This window comes from Sander lucioperca, chromosome 22, assembly GCF_008315115.2.
Source record: "Sander lucioperca isolate FBNREF2018 chromosome 22, SLUC_FBN_1.2, whole genome shotgun sequence".
NCBI lineage: Eukaryota > Metazoa > Chordata > Actinopteri > Perciformes > Percidae > Sander > Sander lucioperca.
This window is the reverse complement of record NC_050194.1, coordinates 17,782,538-17,800,757: the sequence shown is the minus strand read 5'-3', so window position 1 is coordinate 17,800,757 and position 18,220 is coordinate 17,782,538. Positions and strand designations below refer to the sequence as shown.

Below are 18,220 nucleotides of genomic sequence, written 5' to 3'. Positions count from 1 at the left end.
AATGTTTATCTTTACATAGCATTGTTGTCCTTGATTTTAGCCGTATATCTATTTCTGTGTATGTACTTTGAGAGCAACAAAATGCCAGAGTCAAATTCCCTTGTATGTGTTCACACATACTGGCCATTGAAACTGATGCTGATTCTGAAAGATGTATATCTTCCTAAATTTGCCCTCAAACGGAATGACAATGAAAACATGCAGAGCAATAGGAATGCACCAAAAGGAGATAGCTGACAATACTATTTAATTATTTCTCTAGCCTTACTGTCCCAAAATATGTTCTGGTACTATAAAAGTGCTTTAAGATAGATAAATAGATAGATAGATACACATTTTTATTGTGAACAGCGTGATTTTTTTGTTTCGTAAGATAAAAGCAGAGATTGATTTGGTAAATATGGATGATGCTCAAAGACTGAGATGGCTGTTCACATATGAAACATATAAATTAGCCAGTTATCTTGAGAAAGCTTGGGAGAAGAGGAAAAAAAGCTCTTTATCGAGATGAACTGTAGATGAGGATTTGTTGTTTGTATGTAATGTGTGTGTGTGTGTGTGTATATATATATATATATATACGTATATGTATATATTTGTATTCATGTATTTCTCCGAATGATTTGTATATGTGACAGGAAGATGTTTGTTAAATAAGTAAGTTTGTGGTGTCTTGTAATCCCATGTGGGATGGGCCAAAATGTTTGGCATGACATAGAAATAAAATATAACTAACTAACTAACTAACACAGATAGATAGATACATACATAGATAGATAGATATAGATATTTATTGTCATTGTGCTCAGAGTACAGTGACAATCTGTTCAGCAGTGTGCATAAAAAAAACAAAATCAAGTAAACAGAAGAAAGACAACTAGAGAAAATAGGAATAAAAGAAAAAAACAAGTTTTCTAAATAGTGAAACATAAAACACTGTATATGAATTTCATTTGTTACAGTAAGCGATGGCATGCTAGATGAAACACAAGCAAGTTGCAAGTTTGTCTTGTTGGGCTGTACTGTACATAACACATTCAATGTTTGCTTAAAGAAAATAAAATTGGAAAGCAGCCAGATATATGCTGTGCTGCTACACGTGAGTGGGACAGAATGTACTTTAATTCAGAGAGGAACTGAAAAACATAAACACGTGTAGGTACAGTATGTTCTGAGGGGGGATGTTATGAATTAAGATTCGTCAGAAAGTTTTGATGGGGAAAAGATGTTAGTTCCTCTTTCCTATACATTAAAGTGTGGGCCAAAGTTCATGTAAAACCAGAAAACAGTTTCAATTTTAAGAACTATGAGCAAACAACTTGTAAACTAAAGTTCCTAGAAAGAGTGATATCAACCTTTTGAACTCTTCAAGCTGCCGCTGGAGGCGGGTCTTATAATGTCCAGGGCCGTCCTTAGTCATTGACACCGAGAACAGTACATTCTGTACATTCCCACCCCTCATTTGTTTGAAAACAGTCATTCACTGAGCAAAACAACACATTTCCTCGCCGCCAACAGAGCAGAGAAGTGGCACGGAAGCAGATACGGTTTAGAATCCTTGACGGAAGCAATCACATCAGTGAGTTTCAGACCTTAACTCATTTGAGTAACAGAAAAATTGTACATTTTCAACACAAAACAAACAGCACAAACATTTAGTTGCCCATCTTCATATTAGAAATGTACTCAGGGAAGAGGGTTAGGACAAAGTATACAACACCAAGCAAACAAACAGTACAAGGAATGTCCAAGTATGACTTTATTTACAAGCTCTCTTTGTTCTGCTCCAAGTGCTGTTGGAACGAGCAGCGATGAACAGGCAGCAGTTTTTCAGATTTATGAGTTACAGTGCAGCCATGTGGAAACAGAATGCCTCATTTTAAGGTATTTAATACTATAAAGATTTATTATAATAAAGATATTATTTCTCTTAACACTGGAGGCTAAAAGCAGATTGGACTTGTAAAAAAATCTATTAACAGTCTATTACAACATTTTGAATTGTTTACTTGATAGTATATAACAAGGAGATATTTGTTGACACTGGTTTATAATAATATACTGGGTAAAATATAACGGGTTGTTTTAAAAAAAGAAAACCATGCTCATACATTGGTCAAAGTGATAAAATAATACAACTCGTATTCAGTATCTCCAGATAATATTTCACACTTATGATATAGAATAAACCCATAAAGAAGGAATACAATTTATGAAGTGAAATAAACCTTTTTCTTCTACTTGGCTGATTTATTATCCAAAGGCATCTGGGTCTTTTTTTTTTTTTTTTTTTTTTATCTAAGATGGTGTGAATCCCAATAGCTGTTCAATTGGTTTATACCGCCACTCATCTGCTTCCAGCTCCTCCACCAAGCTCGCAAGTTTCTCCATTCGAGACACTTGTTGATCTGGAAGAACACACAATTGTTACTTTATTATTAGGGCGCCAGGTTTTCATGGATCAACCAAAACAAGCGCATTTTGCACACATAGAGTTATGGACTTACCATGTTTAACCTGTTTTAGTGTGGAGGCAACTTGGTAGCTGAATACAGACTCGCATAAAAACCTGTCAGAGCCATCTAAAGAGAAACACACAAAAAGTAAAGAAGTTAAATGCTGGTGAAGACAAAAACCGCAGCCTTGCTGTTCACTAGGCTAATAACTGAATGTATAATACCTGATATGTTATTATAAAAATGGAGCTTTCAAGCTACTCCATTAAAGAGAAGTTCAGATGAAATATTATGCCATGTTCAGCCTTCAGACTTTTAAAATAAACTAGAGATAAAGTTAGCTGTTTATAACATTGCAACACTCTGTGCTTTTATACACAAGCCAAACTAACAACATTAATTGTATGTATTTTGAGCTAGACAGGCAACAAAGTAGATGGATAGATATTTATTGTCCCATAACAGATAACATAAAGACAGGTATATAGACACAACAGCGACACCGGATCTATACAAAGTCAGCGAGATTAAACTTCAAAACTTCTGCCAAAGCGAGTCCTTCTACACCACAGAGTCCTGTATCTGCGGCCAGATGGCAGCAGTGTAAAGTGTGGATATAGAGGGTGATTGGTGTCATTGACAATGGCGAGGGCAAGGCGTGTGATGGCTCTATCGTTCAGGTCTGAGATGTTGGGTGTAGGAGAGCTGATCATTTCGGAGGCGACGTGTGTGATATGGGGAGTTTGTTTTTGTTAGAAATGGTGAGCATGTTATAGAAACAGGGGGAACAGTACAGTAGGATGGGTTGGATTATGCTTTTGTAAATTAACAACAGGAGGTGTGGGGCAACAGAACGTGCTCGGAGTTTACGGATGACATGTAATCTCTGCTGAGATCGTTTGGGGATATCGGTGACGTGTTGATCAAAAACTCTGGTTATTGTCCAAAGTGAGTCCAAGGTATTTGAATTTGTTGACCTGTTCTACCAGTTCTTTTGGTTTCTCTATATTCAGATGGAGGTAGTTGTCAGTGCACCACTGTGTGAAATGAGAGATGGAGTGTTGATAGGCTCTAATGGAGTTGTCATTGAATAGAGTCTAGACCCAGTATGGCAGTGTCATCTGAATATTTATAATATGTAGTGACGTGTGAGGGGCTGATGAAGCCAGATGCCTTTTTACTCCCAATACACAAATCCTATGTGGCTTTGTGTTAAGCAGAAAATTGCGAGATACCAAAGACTTTACTAATGTTTAATTCAGACACATGTTGACAATGGATATATTTCGGAGTACTATATGGGAATTCAGTTAAAAGAAAGAAGAAGCTTTGTGATGTGACTTTATTATTGCCCCAGGTTGTGCCACTCATTGTTTTTTTCATGAGACTTTTGCATTGATGAAAAACAAAGCATCTGCCTTTCTAAAAGACAAATAAAAGCCAAAACCTTAAAAAAAAAACAACCTGGAAAGTAATTTTGGCATTTCCAGCTTCCTCAAAGGCTTGAATGAGAAGAGTAGTAAGGAGAGCTTTGTTGTCTTAGTTAAAAACTTGGGAAATGGGTTAAAGGGACTTCATTGTGCAGCCCACTGATTTAATTGTTTCATTTATTATAATTTTGTTGTTATGGCTTGATAGAAGCGGCTTCTAGGAATCTGGAAATGTCCTCAAAACAGCAGCAAGACTTGTCAGAATTTTTCTTGTATGTATCATTCCGAAAAAACAGATGCTTAGCTCTGAGATCCGCCTGGGACTAACTTATTTGGCCCAGTGCTTTTTCAATATAAATGACCTGTAATAAAACTAACGTACAGAGTTGCAAAATAGTCTCAATATGATTCTCATATCCCCTGTCTTGTTGGGAAGAGACAGTTAACAGTTAATGACAGATGCCTTTAGCTGTGTGTTTGATCTTACCTTCCATCATTTCACCTGCGCCTTTAGGATATGTGTACAGGACTTTTCTTGGAGGGATGAGCTCTGAAGCACTGAATCCAGAGCCAGTCACCGAGCTGCCGCTCACACCTCCCGCAGAGGACGACGAAGAAGACGCTGCCATTGCCTTCGAACACTTTAAAACACACACAATAGAAAAATCTATTTTACTGTTACCGTCGTATATCGTTTCTAGTTTTAACGAAGGCCGTTAACTATTAGCCATATCAGCTTAAGAAAGCTAGCTAAAGTTAGTTGATTTCCTAGCTTGTATGGTATAACGTTACAATCTGACAGCAATTTATTAACTGCGACACCAAAATAGGCAACGGGCATTCGCCATTAATGTTACTAGACAACATGGCAATAACCTTTTTTTTCTTAAACTTACCGTCGACGCCCCAGTAAATCTATTTTAGACTTTGAATCCGCGCAGTTTGCTCTATTGTTTTGTTTATATGTCTTGACCCTAGTTTACGACAAAGACAGCATTTTACGTTTGAAGCGGCGGTATTCTCGCCACAGATGTGGGATCAGGCTCCCCCATATTAAGCAGCGGACAAAAGTCGCCTAAATATCGCTGTCCACAGATTGTCCTAGATTAGTAAGAAAATGTATGTATTAGCAATAACCATGATAACGAGTCAGGCAAATCAATATTTTAGTGGTTTAAGGGAATGCAACTGGTGCATAACAAGTCTGGGACAGAATCATAATATAAACTGGAAATAAATACTGGAAACAGCTATTGTTTAGAAGCTCTGCGCAATAAAATACACACATTTTCTTTGTAGCGTCAGTTTAAGTTAAATTAAGCACACTGAAGTTGAAGGAACGACTTTCCAACTCGGGAAATAGGACCTTCCCAGGAGCACGTGAATGCAGCACTACTTAACAAACCAGTGCCGTAAACCAGCCAGGCCCCTGTCTGTCGTAAAGCAGGAAACCGATATGTAAACGTCAACTAACCCAACTAATAGTTAGTTGCTAGAAAAAAGGGGTTAAAAAGCGACATAAGCTAATTCACAATTTTTGTTTCCTGTAGCTAACTTGCTAGCGAGCAATTCAAATATTTATTTGTGTTGTTAGGTTTGCTAGTTTACATTATGGACGTTTTACGTCCAGCTCTTATCAATATAAATGGAAGAATATACCGAAGGAATATCATTAAGGAAGAAAATTATGAGGAAGAAGAAGAAGAAGAAGATGTATCTTGCATTGGACCACCAGGTAAGTTAAGTCCTGTCAATGTAAACAGCTAACGTCAGTATAAATGTTTGAATGAAGTCACATAGAGTGCTGTCAGACTGTAGTCACAATGTATTACAAAAACCCAATAATATCTGCATATTTGTGGTTTTAACATGTTTAGAGAGTGAAGACTTTGCAGATGATGAAACCTGTGATGCCAACTACATTGAACAGACTGATAAGGGATACCGCTGTGCTGTTGATGTCCCAAGTGTTCTTTACAAGTGAGTTATCTATAAAATGCACATTTTGATTGTTCTGTATCATCCTAACTTTAAAAGCACAATAGGTTTTGTTTCTAAGAAGCATAATTTATTTGTTCTACAGATACATCATTGGGAAAAAAGGAGAGACACGCAGACGTCTGGAGTTTGACACAAAGACATCTATCAGCATCCCAAAACAAGGAGTGGAAGGACAGATTGGTGAGGATTAAGAGCATCATAAAAGAGGTTAGAGAGTGCTCTCTGAAACAAAAGATTTTCTCTTGACTTTCTTCCTTTGTCTGACAGTTATCACAGGTTCCCATAAAGCTGCAGTCTCATCTGCAGTCACACGGGTTGAGGTCCTTGTTGAGAGTTTCCGGAAGAAGCAGCCTTTCACGCATTTCCTGTCATTCCCTTTGAATGATCCCCAAATTCAAGAAGGATTCCTGAGCTTTAAAGACGAGGTGTTGCAGCAGTGCTCACAGGTATCGTAGAAGGAATATGAATGGTAATGATGAAGGGCAGTGGTGGCCGTGTATTGTTTAAGGTTACCACATTATTTCCTTAATACATCCTATATTGTTGTTACCTGATGTGTAGGATCATGGAGTAGAGGAAAGCATCTTTCAGAACCCTGCAAAGCTTCACCTGACAATCGGCACCCTGGCTCTGTTAAATGACACGGAAGTGAGAAAAGCATGTGAACACCTCCAAGAGTGTCAAAACTTCATTAGGTAGGGGCCAAACAAGTATTTTTTTTTTTTTTTTTATCATACTAAGATTTTGACATTGTAACTAAAAATCATTTAAGATAAAAACAGGACGTAATGGAAACAAAATCAGAAGTACTGCTTTAATTAAAGTATAATGCTATTGGTATTTTATATTTTTCTTGTTGTTAACAAAGCCCATGAAAACTAACAATGAATTGATCCTACAAACAAGTAGCCAAAGCCTGATATAGCTTATTCTTTTGTGCCATAGACAAAAGCATACATCACACACATCAATGAGCCACACTGTTGCACTAGGTGACACATGCGTGACTCTGAATGTGGTGACTGTAGTTTTTCAGTCTATCCTATATACACAATCCTGCTGCTGTAAATACGCACTAGTGCACCAAATCCACGGCAGAAAATAGTCCCCAACAAATACAATGCTTAGAAATCATGTAGCCTTTAAAAAATAAATAAATATGAAAGTATATATTTGTGACCCATTTTTAAAGATTTACATCTTCAGTAGTAACGCATGGAATCTAGGCTTTTGTAAATTGGAAAGTATTGAGACACGGACTAACATTGTTTGTTTTGGTTTATTCATTGAATTTGTTGACATTAAGAAAAATATAGAATAATACCAGCCTTATTTTTTTAATAACTAATGATCTTATGTCATTGTTACTTTTTAAAGGATGGATTAGATTAGATTGAATCAGATTAGATTACATATTATGATTGGATTAGAAAAGATTACAAGTGAATTCAGTTTCACATACACAAGAAAAAATACTTACAGCACAACACAGTATTACAAACAGACCATTGTATTGCTAAACATCCAGTCTATGAAAACCCTTACATTACAAAAAACTAAATTATAAATCTGATATGCCAGGCGAGTCACTGCAATCTGCTTTTTTTTCTGTCTGCCATCAGAGACATCACAGAAGGAAACCCTCTGTCGTTGGAGGTGACAGGCATAGAGTACATGAATGATGACCCAGCCATGGTGGACGTCTTGTACGCCAAAGTCAATGTGAAAGACAGATCTGACAAGTAAGTGGATCAGTAACAAATCCTGTGAACAAAATTAAATACATTTACAAAGTTGACACCCCACGATTTTTTTTCATTGCTGCTTTTAAGGTTGCAGATGATTGCAGATCGGCTGGTAGAGCACTTTGTCTCAGCAGGGCTGATGGTCAGAGAATGGGACAGAGTGAAGCTGCACGGCACTGTGATGAACACTGTGTTCAGAAAGAACTCCACAGGTAGAGACATTACATGCAAGCAGCATATGTGGCAGTAGCGAAGCTAAAAAACAATGTTATTGACCTGTTGGAGCTTCATTGGTAGCTTCTGCCCTGAACCTATTTGCCAATGTCCCCTTATTATATTTTGGATCTGAGCTGCAGTGACGACTAAGCTGAATCTTGAATAATTAACAACAAATTCCTGAGGATAGGCATCAGGCAGCCAGTTCTCTGTTTGGCCACAGCTCTGTTTACGTGCACCAAGCAGCGTGTTTTCCAAGTACTGACAATGGCTTCATTCAGTTTGGCCATGGATAAAGTCCAGCTCCAGTTCTCAAATTTGTACTGAGCTGACCAACAACACAGCACAAGGGAGGGGCCGTATCACTGCAGACCATGTTTGCCAGAATGTAGACGATTAAAATTCAATGTTTTTTCTTCTCCTCAGTCCCTGTTTCACAAACACATTTCACAATTACATGACCTTGATTGTCACATTGCTATTGCCTGCTGTAGCAACAAGTAAACATGCCTATTTGTACAGGAGATAACATGTTTGTTTTTTGTTCTGTGTAACATTGTTCAGCTTGTCTTTTTACACTCTGGTGTTTTTCCAGTTGATGACATGGGCGGCCCAGGAAGACAAACCATGAGTGAACGAGAGGCTTTTGATGCCAGAAACGTATTAAAGGTTAGAGGCCTGCCCTTTTAAGTACTGCTGGATTACAAACCTCCAGATTTGTGTTAACTGCTTGACTGATGTTGATACCAGATGACAATTACACATTAGGCTTTTGAAAGTTTTTATCCATAGGCCAGTCAAAAGTCCTGAAACACCCTTTTTATTATATAATAGTATAAAACATAGGTAAAGTATACTATAAGAGAAATGAGAAATGTTTAACTAAAATATATTTGGAAATTAACTAGAATTTAATAACTCTATTTAGCCACCTGCAGCAATATTGCACCATACACTGTCCACAGGTTTTTCAAATGTGGTTGACATTTTTATTGCTTTTGGAGTCCCATTGGGATATGAGAGCTTGCCAATTAATAGGTCTTAAAAATAGAGCGATTTAGGTCTTTGGGGGGGGAGACAGAGGATAATCAGGTTCATTTTGGGCTGACTCACTCCTACTGATCGTAAGGGTGTTTTGATTTTCGGCTTGTACTAAATGATCATGTTCCAGACCAGCTGGGACATATACTTAGACGTTAACCCACCTGATCTACTTAGAAGCCAGTTATGGTCGCTCCAATTTCAAATCACAACATTTATTTTAACTAACAAAAGCACAGGTGTGACTAATAACATTAACACATTTCTATTCAGGTGTCCCAGTAAGCCGTGACAGTGAGCCAGCATGCACAACACCAGTACACTGAAACTGATGCAGCTAAATTGAATTCAGCCATCTTTAATTTGATTATTTGAACCTGTGCTTTTCCGTACTGTGACATGTCAAGGTGTCTTTTGTTAAAAAGGCCTGTTGTGTGCTTTTTTTTGTCCTCTGGTGTGTGACAGGCAACATTATATTACATAGAAAATGCATCTAAATGCGGAAAGAACTGCTACACATGCAGATCCTCCTCATTCAGGACTTTTAATAATAGTAATCTTTATAAAACTTTATTTATACAGCAATTTTCAAAACAAAGTTACAAAGGGCTTTCTCTGCTTGAAACAGGTTTAAATAATTTCAAGACTGCAATGAGGCAAATAAAGTCAGGGAATTAAAAGTAATACAAAAATTAAAAGGAATAACACAACCAACAATAATCTAAGATAAAAACAATAATCATAATAATGACAATAATTATAATTATAATAATTACTGCTCAAGAGCATATTGATTAAACCTGTTATTTGAGGGTAACAGGACTACGCCTGTATACAGTTGCTCAAAGATGAGAGTTTTGATAGATTTCTGTTAAAGCAGCACTTGTCAGAACAAGACTAAAATTCTCCAGGTGCAGTTTCTTTGTGTGTGATGACTGAAATGTGACAGACAACAAGTTGACACTGCAGATAAAAAAAGCTCTGAAATTCACATTCCCTTTCCTCTCTGGTGCAGAGAAGATCTTTCTTTGAATAACAAAATCCTTCATTTTCTTTTCTCTGAAAATAACACAAGGGTGCCAACTAAATGCTCAGTTGCCCATCACCATGGTAACACCATGTTTGTGGGTGACAGCTTGTGTTTTTTTCCTCCACAGAGTTTAACAAGTAAGGTCGACTTTTTAAACACAGTGCTGGCTTTCCGAAATCATTTAGTGGTTAGACTACTTTTGTAATCGGGAAATATTGTTGAATTGGCAAAAATAAGGTATAATGATGATGACGTTTTGTATTGCTGAAGTTTCTATTATCATGATTTGCTGTTTTCATTACAGAAATTTGGTGCTTATCGTTTTGGAGAGTTTGAGCTGAATACTGTCCTGCTGTCCCAGAGATATTCGACAGATTGTACGGGCTACTACACCTCTGCAGGGAGCATCAACTTCTCATGAGCGTGAACAGGGCTGAGCATATTCTGAGGTGGGAAATTAATAATGAATCAAGTTTCTAGCTTAGCAGAACATTGAAGCAGCCTTGACACTGTTGTCCAGTAGGTGGCAGCATAAGGTTTGGGTTGTTTTTTTTATTTATTGCAAATGACTTGTTCCACCTATAACTGAACCAAATGCTTTATTTTCTGAAAGCCCTTGGGAACAGTTCATGCAGAAAAAATAAAATGATCAGACTACAGAATGATTGAAAGTTCGGACGAAATCTCACTCAAAAGGTGAAACGTGCATTCAAAATCACTTTGAAATGCTCTTGGTAGTCAGGTTTTGTACTTTTGTCTCCAGACAATTTGTTCTCTTCAGGGAATCTGAGTCAAACAACATCAAAGTAAATGACTCCAAATACATACGTAAATACAAACATGCATTCAAAAGGAAAGCAAGAATTTACATACAAAAACTTCACTGTTTACTTATGCCTTGATTTTGAAAATAGAATGTGGTTACTTTTGCATGTTTGAGGATATGTTGTTCACAATGGAAAAATTTTATTTTGGATGGGAGTCACAGTAGAATAATTGAGGAGGAGATGATTGACTTTGTGTGTGAAATTGTTGAAGATAATCAGTCAGATAAGAGGTGGGCTTAGGCTTTAGATCAGTCTTAGCTCAGGTTAATGTCAGGGTTAGATTGTTTTTAGAGATGTATCAAATATATAATAAGTGGCATTTTGTTGACGAATTACATTTACTCTACCTACTGTACTAAGGTACACTTTGGGATACTTGTACATAAGTATTTCCATTTAATTTAAATTTGTTGTTTATACCTCCACTACATTAAGGCAAATATGGTACTTTTCACTCCACTACATTTATGTGATGGTTTGCATATTAGGATTTTACATCCAAAACATATTATAGTATGATGTATTATAGATTAAACTACTAACAGTATATGAAGTAGTTATGAAAGCTCAACCTCGACCAACTACAATGGTAAAATGAATACCTCAAAAATATAATACATTTGATAATACAACACTTTGAAAGTTGGAGTATTCTACATAATGGTAGTCTATATCCTTGCCGCAGGAAAATCCGCCGGCTGCATGTATTTTCGCTGATTTCCTTCCGCTTTCTTTTTTGTTGGAATTTTAAACTCCGGTAGATTTATGAGGACTATTGTTGACTGCTCCTCAGATCTCTGCAGGGTAAATCCAGACACTAGTGTGCCGTGAGAGATCGTCCTGTGTGCCTTGGGAAATTATCAGATTTTACTTAATTTATCCAACAATTTTTTTTGATTGAGTTACTGCAAATAATTTGCCATTGTTGCGCATCTGTGCCTGCAGTGTGATGACTGGCAGAGAAATTAAATACTATTCTGTGTCAGTAGGTGGCAGTATAGCGCAATAATGACCTTGTTGATTTAAGACAATAGAATTACTGCCACCTGGTGGCAGTGACAGGATGTAAGCAGTAGGGCCGAGATCATCGATGTAAGCCTGCAACAGCGATGGATACATTTTTAAAAAGGAAAAATGCAGATTCTGATCTTATTAGGCTACAATGTGTAATTTTGTAACATTTTTGGTTGGTGGTGTGCCGCGGGATTTTTTTTATGTAAAAAATGTGCCGTGGCTCAAAAAAGGTTGAAAAACACTGAGCTAGACTATCTGTCCAATCTGAGTTTTCTCTCGCAAGATTATTTTGCAGCAGCAAATAAACCAGAGTACGTTTTACTCCCATCCCAGAATGCTGTGTGGAGTAGCCAGATCTTCCTCTGCTCCGCAGCGTGTGGATGGTCTGGCAAAGCGAGACTAACATAGTGGTAACTTTTATTTTGGATACTTGAAGTACATTTTGCCGACAATGCATTTACATTTTGAAGCCAGGACTACTTTGTCTTCTGAGTATCTAAGTACTTCCCTTTTTGACACCTGGTAGGTATCAACATCCAAATACAGTGTTACTCTGCAAGCTGGCAAAATGTCCTGACCTGTCCATGCTTGTGAGTTTATTGGCCCGTACATCTCACATACAGGAAGTCAGTATAAATGCCATGTTCTGAATAATTTAAGGAGTCTTGCTGCATCGTCTCACCTGTCAGCCATGGCAGCTGAAATAGCTGATCAAAGTTTTCTCACCGTTCTTCCTTTTCCTAGCAGATTGTGAGGCTTAAACATTTCATGATTTAGCAAATGTGAGGTTTAAAAGGAAATAGTTTCAAAATAAAATTGTGTGCAAAACTAGAAAACTTTCAAAGCTGTCAAAACATTCTGGTTTCACACTGATCATGACCAAGTATTACCCATTTCCTTTCATCTCACTGCCTCATGAATGTGTTAATGCGTCACTGACATGATTTATTACACCAGTCTTCTTTCTTTTTTTTTTTTCTCCGTCTTTTTTATCAGTGGCCTCCCCACACAAAGCCTTGAAACCTTGTTCCCAATCCCGTCTGTCAAATGTGTCAGTGAATACAGACATCGGACACAGAGACTGGCCACTTGCTCTCGCTGTCAGATCTTTTTCAGCCCTCCCCTCAGCTGGCGATGCGCTCTGCTTGGCATGCAGGAGGGCAATCGCAGAGCAGCCAAAAGTTACACTGATGGAAACTGAAGGCGCTTTTTGTTTGTCAGCTCTGCCATCCTGTGCTGTCCACCCTCCCATTTCAGCAGTGGCGTGACTCCCCCCCCCTTTCCCCTGGAGCCATGTCAACAGACGCCATTAGACAGGGACATGCAAATTCTGTCATCGGGAAAACAGCCAGCCAGCAGAGCCAGCCGTGCATTGACCATGGCACTGTCTGGGCTTAAAATGTCTTTTTTCAGACCCAGGAAAGGCGCCTAATTATCCACTCCCTGCATCCTGAGAGTGTGCTTGTTACTGGGTCAGGAGTACACATCCAGCATAACGCCACTCTCAGGTAACAGAGTGAGGACTCTGGTAATTGCCAATACTATTGTTTATAAGCACACAGAGAGGCAGAGAGAGAAGATGATTTGGAAGTTAATGAAATTCATTGAGAATGTGCATCCTTGTTTCTTTTGGCATGGACATGATTAAGGATGCAATGGGCAGATGTGTTCACCAATGATCGTACGAAAAAACCCATCAAGGAACATGCGTCATCCGCAGACAGATTCAGACACTGAAGACATATTTAATTTGTCACTCTATTTCATTTTAAGACGTTCGGACTATGTGTTTATTTAAATGGCGATATGTGTGTTTTGTTGCATAGATTAGGAACATATTGGACTATAGGGCTGCACTGAACAATCGTTTAGTCTATAAAATGTCAGAAAATAGTAAAAAGGGCCATTTATTGAATGTTTATATACTGCTTATCAATGCTAGGTGCCAGGTGACGTCTTTAAATCACTTGTTTTGTCAGACCAATAGGCCAAAACCCAAAGGTAGTTAAATTACAAAGATGTAAAACACAGAAAAGTGGAAGATTCTTACATTTGAGACGCTGGAACCAGCAAATGTTTGGCATTTTTGGTTGATAAATTAGTAGAGTCAGAAATGTGACAATAATTCTAGACACAGTATTTGTTTGATTTCCATATATTTATCTACGGTGTGGGAAATGATTTAGATTGACTCAACAAAATCATGTTGCTATGTTGTCTGTGGATGAGCTTGCTTACGCAGAGCTCGACATGCATCTTTTTTCTGTCCCTGCCACATCTGTCACCCTAATTAGTCAGCTCTGTGCTCCTTGCTGTGCGGACCTATTTCCTCGGTGGATCTGCATCCTTATTTCTGAAGATCTGAAGAGACACAAAAGCTAGGTTTGAATTAAATGTCAAACATTTTAGTTGGCTTTGCAGACAATACTTCATTTACTGTACATTAGAAGGAAGAAAAAGCTGTGATTTTGAAAGAGGTGAAATCAAAGCAACCACTTAGATGAGCCTGTAAAACTTACATTGAAGCTTTCAATAATGAATTATTTTATGTTTGGTAACTGAAGTCGTGTGTTATCTCAACCAAGTATTGTTTAGGCTTCTATCCAATTAGCATATTTAATTTCATGCCAGTTTTCAAAGTCTTACTTGATCAATTTAAGCTTTTGTTTAGCACATTTTGGGTTTTGATATTCAAAACCGCACTTTGCAATTTTTCATAGTATGATTAGAAATCAAGTTTTCATTCAGAGGAGCTGGCGTTAACATCTGCTGAGGAAAAAAAAGAGGATGTTTGGCAGACTTGACCTTTTTAATACAGTAGATATGTTTGATTTGGATGCTCGGAGTAATAACACACATGGAATCCATTAAGCGCCTAATTACTTTTTAAGGTCACGGTAAGTTTTACCCTTACGTGCCTTATAACGCAAATGTTGATCAGGTTCATAAAATATTTTAATCCACGTCCAATTAACTGAAAGGGTGAACTTGACAGCAAGAAAGCACTGAGATGACATTTCAGTAGTAAGCCTCATACTCCGGGTGTCATGTATTCCCCTTAACAAGCTTGAATCCTAAGATTGTTTTTCAAGAGGGTGTTTTGATCGATCAAACACATCTATCCACGAGAAGTTACAAAGTTGCTCTATAAATGATCCTGCTAGACAAAGTCAACAAATCTTTCAATTTAGATATTGTTAGCGGTGAAATATGACAGCGCGCCTTCCTTTGATTATTCTGTCATGATGTGACTCTCCAGCTGAGTGTCACCGCCGTTTGAATTTCACACTAATCACTCTGTCACTAATGGGCATGAGCGGCCTTGACGGACAGCCAAGGCTAGAGTATTTGAAATGTCTAATCTGTGTCTCCAGTGAGGACGCAGGTGATCCCTGCAGCAGCTCTTTATCATTCAGAGTGCTGAGTTTGGAGGCTGCCTGCAGCGGTCCACGTCTGTTTACTGCTGGAGGCGTTCACGCAGGGAGGAGAGGCACAGAGCCAAGCGTTTGAACAGCAGGTAGTCATTCAGAGCTGCTGTATACTTTATGTACGCTTTGCACGGGGAGAGTTTAAAATAGGGCTGCAACAAATTTTCATTATCGAATCATCTCTCTGTTACTTTGATTTATTATAAATTATAATTAATTATAAAATGTCAGAAAATACGGAAAAATGCCCATTACAATTTGGCAGAACCCAAGATGATGTCTTGAAATGGCTTGTTTTGTTCGACTTACAGTCCAAACCCAAGGATATTCAATTTGCAATGATAGAACACCGAAAAGCAACAAATCCTTAAATTTGAGCAGCTGGAACTAGTAAACATTTGGCATTTTTGCTTATTAAATTGCTTAAATAATTAACGTTTCATAAAATTTCTGGTTGTTGTTGCACAGTGACATAAAAGCAGACAGTTTATATAGCAATGCAAACTTATGAAATGTAGAGGGAGGATGACGGTCTTTATTTAAATTTCAAATTAATTTAGTCAGTCGGGACATTAAAGCAGCGTTAATTGATTTTCTGTGTGTGCTTGGTGGCAACAGAACAAGCTGTTAACCCAACACTGACATATTATCACCTTACAACGTTGTTATGGCAAATGTGTTCGCAAACAGTTGCCTATTTCCTCTTGCAGCATTCAAGGAGCAGCATTAGCATTCATTTGGAGTCGCGTTTCTGGCCACCTGAAGAAATACAAGTCCAGTATTCACTCTGTTTACAGCTCTGTTTCTGATCTCCATCAACTCATATGGGAAATATCCAGCTCATCGGCAGCTAAATGCTTCACTATGTTCACCAGCTAGTTGCTACCAACATGAACGATTCTGGTTTAATATGCAGACGTTGAGCTTCACTGCTGTAAACTCTCTCTGTATCGGAAGCTATAAACTGTTCTCTTCCAAGTGTTTTATTCATCTACTCCAAAGTGTTGCCGTGTTAAATCCCTTCACACAGCACTTAATGCTGTTTCTTATTGGTAGGATGGAGAGTAGTGAAAACTGATGAGGATTTGCCATTTATAGTATATAGTGGATATGCAGATATAACATAATCATCTACTCAGACTGAGCATGTCAAGAGTTCAGAATATCAGCCAGCTTCTGTCTATTGTGTATTTAATTGAAAAAAGTGCTGCAGTCTGTTCCACCCCTGCTGCAACTGCCTGCAGTGCAAACACATCAGCTGCAGTACTTTCCTGGCAAATCTAAACTGCTCTCAGACAGCTCTCAACTAACTTTGCACTTTTAATAGCTGTGTGACCCAGTTTGAGTCCAATTGAATTAGATCTATACGCGCTTAAAGCAGCTCCACTTACAGCTGTAAGTCACTTGAGATTACTTATTAAATGCCTCCCGATGTGGTTTATTCTCTACTCAACTTTCAAAATAACTTCTTTTGATGGTTCTCCCATCCAGGAACTCCCTTTTAGGTTGCTATTTTTTTCCACCGTGGCAGCACCTATCACAGGAAGTAACCGCTCTGTCAACAAGCAGTGGTGGCTGTAGTTGTAGAAATTTGTTTGTTTTGTTGTGTCCTCAATATTTAATGCCTTATTGTACAGGCTTGCACTTAAAAATAACATCATAAGGATTGAAATTACACAAGTTAATAACTTAACAGAATATAAAGGCAGGGATGTGATGTAATGCAGCACACTATGCTTAACCATACAGTCTTTGTGCTTAACCCACTAACATTAATACAGTTTTACTTAGTCTATAAGCTTAGATTAGTGTTTGTCTTTGCCTTCATATCCTGACTGAATTAATGCAAATTATAAATATATATAGGTTGTCATCAAACCTTTTTTGTTATAATAAGTAGTAGATTATTCGATTGGATTATGAATTGATTAATTGTTTTAGGCATTAATCAAGCAAACATGTCACTTGTTCCAGCTTCTCAAATGTGAGGATTTGCTGCTTTATTTTGTTTTATATCATTGTAAATTGAACATTGTGGGGTTTTGCACTGTTGGTCAGGCAAAACAAGCAATTATAAAGACATAACCTTGGTCATTTTCCCCCATTTTCTGACATTTTGTAGACTAAATTATATATTGGTTGATCAAACAAAATAATCAACACAGTCATTGTAGATTAAACAAATCATTAATGTGGCCCTGGGGTGCTTTAAAGTACAAATATTGATCACTGACTATGTGTTGCAGGTCATGGATGAAGGTCATGGCAGCAGCATGGGAAATGTTCAGTGTCGCTGTCTGATGAAGAAACTCAGTTGACAGTAAAGCACTGTGGGAAACATCAGAGGATAAACACGAATGGACAAAGTGCAGCTTTGCGGAATCTTTTGTTAAAATCTGTTTGAAAATGATTGTCTGGATTGTGTTTGTCTTAATGCTGGAAGGAGGTGCTACATTTTAAACATTCTGTTTCAAATCTGGCAGGAATAAAGAAAGAAATGTGTAAAGCATCCACCCTTGGCATGTTGCAATTAATTGTTGTGTACCAGAAATTCCTAAAGCGATCCTCGCGGAGTTGTTACATCACGTGAGAATATGTAAAGCCACGATGAGCAGCGGAGCTCGTGTTGGGCCTTCAGAGCTATTTGTAAGACAGAAAAGGGAATTAGTTTAATTAGTAGACAGCACATATTTACAGATAAGCAACCCTTCAAATTGTCTCCCTGTCTGATGTTATTCAAATGAAGCTTTCCTCCCCTCAACTCCTTTTGTGTAAACTGATCATGCTTGGTGAGCAGCATAGATATGTTTTATCATCATCGGCCTAGAGAGGAAGATGGGGAACTGATGACATCAGTTAATCTCCTTACAATTAAGGGCGCTCTTCCACAGCGTAACTCTGATATGTAGAAGAATATGTTTAACTAGTTGTGTGGTGGAGCTGCTTAAAATATAAGATTAGGGGACTGTTATATCATGTGAACATACACTAGTTTTAGTGATTAAGATAGTTGATTAAGCTAGGCAACCCCT

General features: G+C 37.8%; 2 protein-coding genes across 4 annotated transcripts; one reads left to right on the top strand and one right to left on the bottom strand.

The window, feature by feature from the left end:
• Positions 1–2,178: 2,178 nt before the first annotated feature.
• Positions 2,179–4,911, bottom strand: anapc16 (anaphase promoting complex subunit 16). Its single transcript, XM_031315683.2, has 4 exons — positions 4,783–4,911; positions 4,374–4,527; positions 2,508–2,582; positions 2,179–2,408 (listed from the first exon to the last, which is right to left on the bottom strand). The coding sequence occupies exons 2-4, from the start codon at positions 4,513–4,515 to the stop codon at positions 2,299–2,301; spliced, it is 327 nt and encodes a 108-aa protein (XP_031171543.1). The 5' UTR covers positions 4,516–4,527; positions 4,783–4,911; the 3' UTR covers positions 2,179–2,298.
• A 412-nt stretch (positions 4,912–5,323) lies between these two features.
• ascc1 (activating signal cointegrator 1 complex subunit 1) lies at positions 5,324–17,598 on the top strand. Of its 3 annotated transcripts, XR_004107721.2 has the most exons (11): positions 5,324–5,621; positions 5,764–5,866; positions 5,970–6,067; positions 6,155–6,333; positions 6,449–6,582; positions 7,510–7,629; positions 7,720–7,844; positions 8,444–8,517; positions 10,224–10,368; positions 15,135–15,277; positions 17,435–17,598. XR_004107721.2 is itself a non-coding variant. In XM_031315652.2 (10 exons), exons 1-9 carry the CDS (start codon positions 5,498–5,500, stop codon positions 10,338–10,340), a joined length of 1,074 nt encoding a protein of 357 aa, XP_031171512.1. In that variant the 5' UTR covers positions 5,324–5,497; the 3' UTR covers positions 10,341–10,368; positions 12,757–13,446. The 3 variants fall into 3 exon arrangements, 2 of the variants coding, with proteins under 2 accessions (XP_031171512.1, XP_031171511.1); XM_031315652.2 differs by lacking the exons at positions 15,135–15,277; positions 17,435–17,598 and adding an exon at positions 12,757–13,446; XM_031315651.2 differs by lacking the exon at positions 15,135–15,277 and having other exon boundaries at positions 5,325–5,621.
• Positions 17,599–18,220: the final 622 nt, after the last annotated feature.